Source organism: Martes martes (assembly GCF_963455335.1).
Source record: "Martes martes genome assembly, chromosome: 18".
Classification (NCBI taxonomy): domain Eukaryota; kingdom Metazoa; phylum Chordata; class Mammalia; order Carnivora; family Mustelidae; genus Martes; species Martes martes.
The window spans coordinates 8,072,820-8,083,186 of NC_137906.1; the positions used below are offsets into that span (position 1 = coordinate 8,072,820).

General features: G+C 55.2%; 1 protein-coding gene across 1 annotated transcript; it reads right to left on the reverse strand.

The window, feature by feature from the left end:
- Positions 1-218: 218 nt before the first annotated feature.
- On the reverse strand, positions 219-4,654 carry MUC3A (mucin 3A, cell surface associated). The gene is given in 7 exon segments (XM_080830419.1): positions 219-1,671; positions 1,673-1,908; positions 2,432-2,497; positions 2,956-3,068; positions 3,652-3,731; positions 3,785-3,942; positions 4,098-4,654. Coding segments are annotated over 7 exon segments (1,131 nt in total). The 5' UTR covers positions 4,444-4,654; the 3' UTR covers positions 219-1,539.
- Between the last annotated feature and the right edge of the window lie 5,713 nt (positions 4,655-10,367).

Consider the following 10,367-nt stretch of genomic DNA (forward strand, 5'->3'; position numbering starts at 1 on the left):
CCTGGGTGGCTTAGTTGGTTAAGCCGCTGCCTTCAGCTCAGGTCATGATCCCAGGGTCCTGGGATCGAGTCCCGCATCGGGTTCCTTGCTTGGCAGGGAGCCTGCTTCTCTCGCTGCCTCTGCCTGCCTCTCTGCCTGCTTGTGTGTACTCTCTCTCTCTCTCTCTGGCAAATAAATAAAATCTTAAAAAATTTAAAAAAAAAAAAGCAGCTCCTTATAGGGGGAGATTTAATAGTGGGAGCAAGGATGCAGCAAGGAGTTACATAAGGAGCAGGTAGGAGGATGGTCACAGGTGCAGGTGGGAAATGGGTGTCAGGATGAGCACAGGAGAATAGAGACTGAGGTCCGAGACCCCCCCAAAGGATGTGGGGACCGGGATCTGCGAGAGACCACATAAGCACAAAGGCTGACACAGGAAGGTGCACGGGGACAGAAATCTGACAGACAGTGTCTGGTTTTCACAGTAACCACACAAGGTATCGGGACAAGTGTGCTCTACTCATCTTACAGGGTTCAGAGAAGTTATTGACTTGGCCAAGTTCCCACAGTGCAAGATCCTGGATTTGAATTGGTTGAAACTCCAGGTGAAACTGGTGTTTGAAACTGGCGAAACTCCAGGGGAGTTTCACCCAAGTCCAGAGGATGAGGGTCAGGCAGGTGGTCTGAGTTTGTTCCAGGAAACCAGGAGAGAGAGCTGCCCAAGTCCTCGAGCCATTCCTTGAAATGGATGCGGTTCAGAGGGTTTCTTCCCACAGTCTGGGGCAGGCTGCAGGGGGGAGGGCAGAGCTCACAGCGAGAACAAGGCCAACCTCAGGTCTCTGGATATGCACCTGCCACAGAGAGTGTGTGTCAAAGAGGGAGTGAGAACAGGGAGCCACCCTGCCCAGGTAGGCTGGAAGGTCACCGCCTCCTGGTCCTAGCCCAATCCCCTGCCCTAGCGGGGGGAGGGAGGGCATCTGGACCTGGATCCGGGAGAGTTCCTACCAACTCCCTTTTCCCCCTCACCCTAACACTGGTGTCCACATTCTCCAAGGCCACCTGGAAGGGTTCATCCTTGACTAGAGAGAGAGGGGGAAAGAGGGGAGACAACAGGTAGAAAGAGATTCAAAAGGGCAGGAAAGGTGGGGAAGGCAAGGCCTGGCATGGGGGCTCCTGTGCCCCAGTGTCTGCCCTACAGGAATGACCGGCGCAGGACCTTCACCTTTCTCAGGAGGTGCCCACGGAAGCAGAGACTCAAGCTTCCCTACACAAGGTACGCGAAGTACGTGTCTGCCCCTGGCAAGGGAGGACGTTGGGTCCTTCCCAGGCCCCAATGGTGCCCAGGAAAGCCCCTGTCCCCTTTCCCTAGGAGGCAGGACTCACCCATCCACGGTTGTCCTCCAAGTCCAAGTTTGAAAAAGTCTCCATAGTGTCCTCATCCCAGATCTCGGACCATTTCTGTCGTCGCAGGACCTGAGTCGGGGCCACGCACCGCACCGTCAGAGCAGGGCCGCCCCAGCTGGGACCCCTCTGCCGCCCTTCCCCGCACCCCCAGGGTGCTCATCGGCCTCCACCTTGGCCATCTCTCCGCGAGCGGGAGCGCGCGACGACGAAGAGGCCCAGGGACGCCGGCAGCAGCCGCAGCTGAGCCAAGACCCCCACCAGGCCCCCAACCAGCGCCCTCCAAGCGACGGGCCACCTCGCAGCGCGGGCCGGAGAACCACAGCGTGTCCGTGGAGAAGCAGCTGGAGCAGGAGGTCACAAGCCACAGACCTTCACACCTACCCCCGCCCCGGGGCCGCTCGCATCGACGTGCGCCGACGTGGGCCGACGTGCGCCGACGTGGACCGCGGTGGGCGGGGCCGCGAGGGACCGCCCAGCAGGGAGGCCTGGCGGGCTGTGGGCGGGGCTCCTGCGCGTGCGCAGAGTCTCACCCGCCGGCGGGACGGCTCTTCTCCACGAGGCTCTGGCCCCGCTGACAGTCGATGGCGCCGAAGTGCACTGGGTGACCCAGCCAAGCCGGTTCTCCATCACCAAGGGGAAGTAGAAATCCTCATAGCCTTTGGCAGTGGTGCGGACAGATGGCTGGGTTGGGTAAAGGGTTGCAGAAAAACAGGAACCTCATCCACTCTACTCAGGGGCCTGGTTATAATGGCTCCGAAAATAGACGGGGGAAACCGCATTTCCGAGGGCGGGGTGTCGTGGAGTAGATCCTAGGATTAGATGAGGGGAGGGCAGAGCCCCAGGACCCTCCAGCCTGCTCCCCACCTTCCCTGCTGGTCCTCAGGGGGCAGCCCATAACAAAGGCCAGGAAGGGCAGCCCTGCCTGGGGCCACATCATTCACCTCCCTGAAAGGTCTCCTCCTCCTTACCAGGGAATTTCAAAAAGCAGATGTTCCTGGTGGGAGGGTCATGGCCTCCTGGGGCCACGCAGCCCTTTGCCCATCCTTACCTTCCACGGTCAGCTCCTTCCTGGTGTTATTGTTCACCTTGATGGAGTCAGGCTTAAAACACAGGGCTGAGGGGACACAGGCACAGGTGGAACTAGGGGAGATTAAAGGCTCAGGGACAGGTGAGCAGAGCGGGGAAGCCCGGGGAGGGGCAGAGAGGGCTCTGTCACTATGGGGAGATGAGGAGGGGCCACAGGGAAGGCTCTTCTTGCCCAACCTCCCCACATCCCCACCTCCCCACCTCTCCCCACCCCCGGCCAAATAAGCAAGGGTCCTCAGCCGTCCTGAAAACTTGGAGCAGAACTGTCAAGGGGTCTTCCCTGGCACCCAGCCTCTGGCAGGCCCCTCCCTAGCCCCATTCTTGACCCAGTTGGCTATAAACCTACCCCCCAATCCGCTGGAAGGACCCCAAGGCTGGCACCTGAGCCCAGGGGCTCCCATCACAGCCAGTAGCTCTGGCTCTGACCCCTCTCTCCAGCTCTGGCTCACTCTGGTCATGCTGGCAGCTGTCCCCGTTATGGCTGACTTTTCTGGAGCTTCTCCTTCAGCACTGTCTTCACCTTCACATGCTCGCTCTCCAGCTGGAGGCTTAAGGGCAACTCCAGCAGGACCAGGTAGTCCACCACAATGCAGCCACTCCTGAGGGGATCAAGAGGGTCGGGGGTCTTACAGGGTGCTCAGGCCTGGGGCATGTAAGTCTTTAGGAGGGCACCTCCAGGACTAACCACAAGTGCGCTGGTACTGGGAGGAAGGTAGAAGCAATGACTTGGGATTCAAGGAACATTATTCTCAGGAGCCACCAGTAGCCCTGATTTAGTCAGCCCAGAAGGCAAGACAAGGAATGATTGACATTCGCTTGCCTTTCATCAAGCCATTACCAAACCAGGCCCTCCTGCGCTCTCTGCCTCACTCATGCTGACCCACTCAGGAGGCCAGGAGCCACTGTCCAGACCCCATGCTTCCCACAAGCCCTCATATGCACCTCCCTGCATGTCCCATGTAATCTCTCCTTCCAATCATGTTTAAAAAGGGGGGGTGGCATCTCTCCTACAGAGAAATGACCACAGAAAATGATTGGGGAAAAAAATCCCCCATGAAGTGATTGGTTCCCCTATCTCCTTCCTCCATCTCTCTCTTTCTAAAATCTGATGATTTCAAAAGGAAAAGATGGCTTCTCCAGCTTTTCTTTGTGCCCCCTGTCCCCACCTAACACTGCCTCCACAGCCCCAAAAGGGTCTCCTTCCTTAATGACAGGATCTCCACATCCTCGAACCCCTTCACATTTTGGTAAATCTTCTGCATCTGAAATGCCGAGATCCTTGGGGTCTCACCTGAACCCTGTGACCCGTGCGTACCCAGGGGCCCAAGCTCAGCTTCAGGGAAGGACCCTTGAGTTCCCTCCCTTTCCCCGTCCCCTGATCCCAGAAGGGGTCACTGAAATCTTTGTAGGCTGCGGAAGTGTTGTCATTGAGGTCCGGGGAGAGCTCCTGGTCAACAGAGACCTCCATGCCCACTTCAGACTCCAGTCTACAGAACTGTAAGGCAACACGTTTGCATTATTTCAACTGCTAAGTTTATGGAGACTTGTTACAGCAGCATTTAGAAGCTAATACAGCTTCTAGCAGCCCAGACCGGGAAGGAGACCACAGGAAGGTGTGTGATCCCAACCGCCTCCTGGGGGTGAGGGTAGAAAGGAGGCATGACATGGGGTAGAGGAAAGCATGGGAGAGAAGGCAGGGATGGAGCAATTAGGCAAAAGGACATGAGTGCCGACAGGCAAATCCTGGGGCTGGACCCAGGGAGAGTCAGTGGCATCTCCCAGGAGAAAGTGCAGAAGGCAGGGTCCTGGCAACTCACCCAGATTCACCTGTTCCACCACAAACTCGCAACTACAGGAAGTGCTAAGGCAGTGGCACTTGAGGCCATCCCATTTACCCCCATGCTGGCACCTGATATCCTGGAGCTCACAGTGGGGCCCAGAGAACCCCAAGGGCAAGTGGCAGAGGCCTTGCATCCAGGTGCCACCATTGTCACAGCACAAGAAAAAAAAAAAAAGGAAGTTCAGGATAGGGCTTGCCCTTGGTGACTCAGAAATTTATCAGAGGAGAGAGAAGAGGAAACAGGGAAGCAGGAGGTCCAACGTGGGGCGGTGGTCCACCTAGACCGTGTGGTCATCTGAGTGGCGGTTGAAGTTGTCCTGGATGATGTAAGGATGATAGCACTCTGAGAGGTGACCACTGGTGTTTCTGGAGTCTTGATCGTGGTTGGGGTGGAGCAAGTCAACTTGATTGAAGTCAACATCGCAGTTGGAAAGCTGCTGCTTGGTTTTGTGGTCAGTGGGAGGCTAGTGAATCCAGACATATGTGGGATGGTTACAGAATTGGTGCCCATCCAGTTTCCACTGGTGGGTCTTCAAGTGCTTGTCAAAACTGTGTGACTGGGGACAGTCCCAGTGCTGACAGAACTAGGAGCATCTGTTATGCTGTTGGTAGGATGAGTTTCCAGAACAGTAGAAGTGTCCATATGCGTAGGAAACACGGTTGTCATACTGGTGGAACTAGGGGAGGTGGCCATCTCAGCAGTGGAAGTAAACACTGACATTGGGATGGTGGGCAGAGAAGAAACTTCACTACTTGGACCCATTCCCGCAAATGAAGTAGTGGGAGAGGCAGGTGCTATGGTAACGGATACAGATTCTGGACATGGCGCAGGAGAAGAAATAAAACAACGTGGTGGTTGTTTCAGTAGCAAAGGTCTTCAGAGAAGATGTGGCTGGAGACGTTCATACAGTTTCAGATGAAAAAGGAGCAGGGAAATCAGTAGCAAAAGAGCCTGTATTTTCCACACTAGAGAGAAGTGAGGATGTAGAAAGAGAGTTAGGGGTGGTAGTGAGCATTGAATTTGCACTAGTGGAGGGTAGAGAAGAGGACATTATTGTTGTGGATATTGAAGAAGAGAGAACAGTACCAAGAGAAGTAGTTAGTGCATTTGCAGATGTACTCAGACTAGGGAAAGATGATGTTGGAGAAACACAAGAAGTCCTGGGTGGTATTGTGGGGGTGGGTGTTGTTACCAACATTGTAGTCACAGTCACGGCTGTTTCTGGGGTAGAGGGAGTGGGCAGAGTGGCTGTGATGGAAGTAGACATTGAAGTGTTGGTGGGAGTGGTGATGTCAGTTGTGGCTGTGGTGACCACGGGGGTGGATGCAGCATTGGTACTAAGCAGTGTAGTAATCAAGGTGGATGAAAGGGTTTGCGGTCAAGGTGGAGGCTGATTCTGTGGTTGGGGCAGGTGGAGAAGACAGATGCATCCTCATGGCCAATGTCAAAGTATTGGTGGGGACTGGAGTAGAGGTGGTCAATGTCAGAGAATCAGCCGTATTGGTGGGATAACTGATGATGTGGTTGCAAGAGGAGAAGTAATCTCCGTGGTGAGATACGGCGTCCAGACATCCCCAGTAGGAATTAGTGTGGTTTTCCCGGGATATGGGGCATGAGAAGGTGTGAGAGCTTGCGTGTGTATGCAGTAAGTGTAGTAGAGGAGGGCAGGCCAGTGGTCAGGGGTGTTGTGTGTGTGTCAGTGGTAGTGGATGCTGGGGTGGGGTCAGCGTTTGTGGGCCATGTATTTGTGCCTGTTGCACATGAGGTGGTACTGGCTGTCTGTGTGGTCCCAGTATTGCTGGAAGACATGGAAGAAGCCTACAGATGTAACTGGAGTGTTGGTGGCAAGGGTGAGATGTGCAGTGGTGTAGGTACTTGGGAGCATGGGTGCCACAGCATTGTGGTCGAGGTTGTAATGACACCAGATGATAAGTCTATATTTTGGATAATGGGGGGAGGCCAATATGATGGAAGCCATAATTGTGGAGGTGAGGTCAATAATGGTAGTCAGTGGGGCACCTGGGTGGCTCAGAGGGTTAAAGCCTCTGCTTTCGGCTCAGGTCATGATCCCAGGGTCCTGGAATCGAGCCCCGCATCAGGCTCTCTGCTCAGCAGGGAGCCTGCTTCCTCCTCTCTCTCTCTCTGCCTGCTTCTCTGCCTACTTGTGATCTCCCTCTGTCAAATAAATAAATAAAATCTTTTTTAAAAAATGGTAGTCAGCAAACCAGTGGTGCCCCTAGATGTAGGGGTGATGGTTGCCAGTGTTGAGTTAGTCATGCCTGTACTAACAGAGGATAAGTTTATGCTGGTGGTTATCCTCGGGACACCAGCGGTGGAGAGAGTTGGGGTCATTGCTGACATGGTTGTGCTTCCTTTAGAGTAGATGTTTGAAGAAGTGACACCTGGGGTACTGTGTGCCATTGTGGGCGTGGGTGTTGTTACCACAATCATGGTGGTAGTTTCTGGAGTGGAGAAAGGGGGTAGAGAGGCTGTGTTCAAGGTGACAGTGGTTGAAACGTTGGGGGGAGTGGTGATTTCAGTGGTGGCCATGGTGCCAGGACTCGCGGGAGGTATAGGGGTGGACGTGACATGGGTTGTAGGGAGCGTAGTAATCAAGGTGGATGTAGGGGTAGTGTTTGTGCTCCGGGTGGAGACTGATTCTGTGTTTGGGGCAGGTGGAGAAGACAGACGCATCCTCATGGCCGACGTCAAGGTATTGTGGTGACTGGCAGAGAAGAGGCTGGTGTTGGAGAATTGACTGTATTCCCGGGCGTAGTTAAGGATGTAATTGTGGGAGGAGAAGTCATCTGTCATGAGAGACCCTGGGGAAATGTCTTTTGTAGGAACAAGTGTAGTTTTCCGGGTGGGTACGGCATGAGAAGGGGTGATGGCCGTCTTGCCTGGGCAGGTAGCAGCTGCCGTGGAGGAGTGGGGTTCTGTGGCTGCGGAAGTTGTGTAAATATTGGTGGTGGTGGGTTCCAGAGTGGTTTCGGAGGCAGCAGATGTGGCGGAAACCATTGTGTTTGTTGGAGTGATGGATGATGGGGTTGGAGAAATCAAAGTAATTCCTGCTGGGAGAGTTTCTCTAGGGCTGTCACTCCCCAGAATAAGCTTTGTTTTCATCGAACTCGTTGTTTTCAAAGTAATTGTTGGTGCATTGAGCGCGGCCGTGGCTTCAGTAGGAGCAGATGTACTTCGTGTTGTAGGTGTTGTTAATGTATTTGTTGATGTGGGATCGTGAGTGGGGGCGGTTGCTGTTTTGAATGTACTGGCGGTGGGAGGAAACGAAGCTGTGGTTGTGATCGAGACATTGGTGACGGGCGAAGAGTTGTTATTGGTTACGGTTGCTGAGATGTTCGCAGCAGTTAGAGAAGGGGTAATAGCGGCGGAAGTGATTACTGGGCTAAGAGACCTGGGTGTGTGACTGCTTGCTGGGGTCAGGCGAGGCCTTTCTCGGATACCAGTTGTAGAGGATGTCTGGGTATGGAGGTTGTGTGTGGGGCTGAGACAGAGAAGAGAGGAGGGCCATGGTTGGGGGAGTTTTCCCCCAGAGTGCTGGTGGTGGCGGGAGGGGAGGTCATGGCTGAGGTGAGTCTCTCGGTGGTGGTCAGCAGGGGGTGGGCTAAGTGGTAGTGATGTTAAGGCTGGTGGGGGAGGGGGTTGATGCCCTTTGTGGTGCTCCTATAGACAATATAGGTGGGTGGGGTGGTTTCGACATTGAGGACAAGTTTGGCCATTGGGATCATTGAGGTGTTGGACTTGACTGTAGTTTTGAGCAACGGCTCAGAAATAGGTTTAAAGTGGGGGGACGGTGGGGGGAGCTGGGACTATGTGCTCCCTACTGTTGGGAGCTGGAGGGACCCTGCTGGGGGTGCTCAGTGGCCACCTTGCCGCACCTTTGGAGCGGGATTCATTTGCAGATCACCTTGACACCATAAACACCACGTGGGTCATCCCCTGCCCTGCTTTCCAGATAGTATCACAGAAGGTAGGAAGTTCCACTGCTTATCCCTCTATCCGAGGCAGTTTGGGGAGAGGGCCTTGCAGGGTCTCCAGGGGATGCCCACAGTCCTTGGCCCACCCCCTTCTGAGCAGGGACCCTCCAGCCCTCAGGATGGCTGTCCTGAACCTACAGGTTCAGCCGAGGGCCCTCCCACCTCACCCCTTTCTCCACACATGCGTGTTTTCCTTTCTCTGCTCCTTCCTCTTCCCCACCTCTGCCCCGGATGTCCACCCTTTGGCTCTCCTCTGCCTTTCTCCCTACGCCACACTGCTGTCTGGGATGACTCTCCTCTTCTGAAAGAGCCCAGCCAAGCCTGGGCTTGGGGCGGGGGGCGGGGAGCACATCATGGACACTGGAGCCATTGGATCAGAGAGAGGAAAGCTGTGTAGAGAACAGCAAAGGGAAAACCAGAGATTGAGGCTCAGACTCTATTGAGACAGGGAGAGAGGCCCACAGTGACAGGCTGACGGACAGGACAGAAAAGGAAACTTCCAGAAAGGGATAACTCAGAAGGTAGACAAGAGGGGTGCCCAGGTGGCTCAGTCGGTTAAGTGTCTGCCTTCAGCTCAGGTCATGCTCCCAGGGTCCTGGGATGGAGCCCCGCATCGGGTTCCCTGCTCAACAGAGAGCCTGCTTCGCCCTCTCCCTCTGCTGCTCCCCCTGCTTATGTGCGCTCGCTCGTTCTCTCTCTCTCTGTGTCAAATAAATAAATAAAATCTTTAAAAAAAAAAAAAAAAGTAGGCGTGAGTTCCAAAGACCTTAAGGTTTAGCAGTGAGTGTTAATAAAAACAGACATATTTTCTATCTCCCATTCTGTTTTGCCCACTAGGGTAATTAGTTTACAAGTCTGAACCCCTCCCTAAGAGTGAGGGTCAGAGATCTCATCATGCTGGGGTGAGTGGCAGAGACACCCCTGCAGCCACAGCCTTTGAAAGCAGGAAGTGCCCAGACCCCCCTGCCCACTCACCATTGGCCTCCCCCTCACCTTGGACCCAGAACATCTTTGTTCTGAGAGCTGGGATTTCATTTCCCAGCCTAGCTGGGTGTGTCAGGGAGGTGGGAAGAAGGGATTATGAAGATTCCTGGGTTGGAGCCCTTAGAGCCAGGAGGCGGCCCTAGAGGTAAGTGAGAGGGTGGTCCTAGGTTGGGAAGGTGTAGGATTGGGGGACAGGAACAGACAGCAGGAGAAAGAGGGAAGGGAAATACAGGGGAATTGTGGAATTCCGAAGGGACAGGAAAGAGAAAGCCCTGAACCCATGCCGGGTGGTTCACACCCACCCTTTGGGAGCCATCCGGATCTCCCAGCCCGGCCGTGCCAATGACAACTGTGCCCGGAAACATGGGCTGGGTGGGGGCAGGGAGACAGAGAGGCAGAGCTGGAGGAGGGGACTGGGACCAAAGGCAGAGATGCCCCAGAAGGAGGAGAGAACCCCAGGGGCAGAAGTGGAGCTGTGGTGGAGAGAGCGCCCCTGGAAGTAAAGGAAGAGTCCAGAGTGGACCAGAGCACCGGGGCTGATGGGGGGAGCGGCAGAAGAGAAGTGAGGGCTCAGAACACCAACTCAAAGGGAAAAACACTGCTCTGGAGAGAGGTTATGCCCACCCTCCCAATGCACGCACCAACCCTTGCAACCTGCTTGGTCCTGGGGGGAGAACGGCACCAGATGAACCCAGCTTCCTTTCTCCTTAATGCCGCCCGCACCGAAAGCTCTGAGGAATCCCTCCTCGGTCTCCCCGAGGCCTCAGAGCCACTTCCCCACACACCCCTGCCCTAGAACGTCAGGAGGGTCTCTGCAGCCCTTTTCCCACCAGCCCCCTCACCTCTGGCCCCTGTGGATTGCCTGAGCATCCAGGGGAAGCCGAGGACCCTGGGTAGCCTCATGGGCCTCGGGCAGCGGGTACAGCAGGCGCCAGCACTGGGGACAGCTACAGGAGGCAGCCGCTGTGTACACAGCAGCACCCAGCTAGAACTGCAAGGTGTGGCTCTCTGCCCCGCTGGACGTGGGGGCTACGCACAGGTTCACCTTGCACCACCTGCTGTACTCCTCCACCCCTGC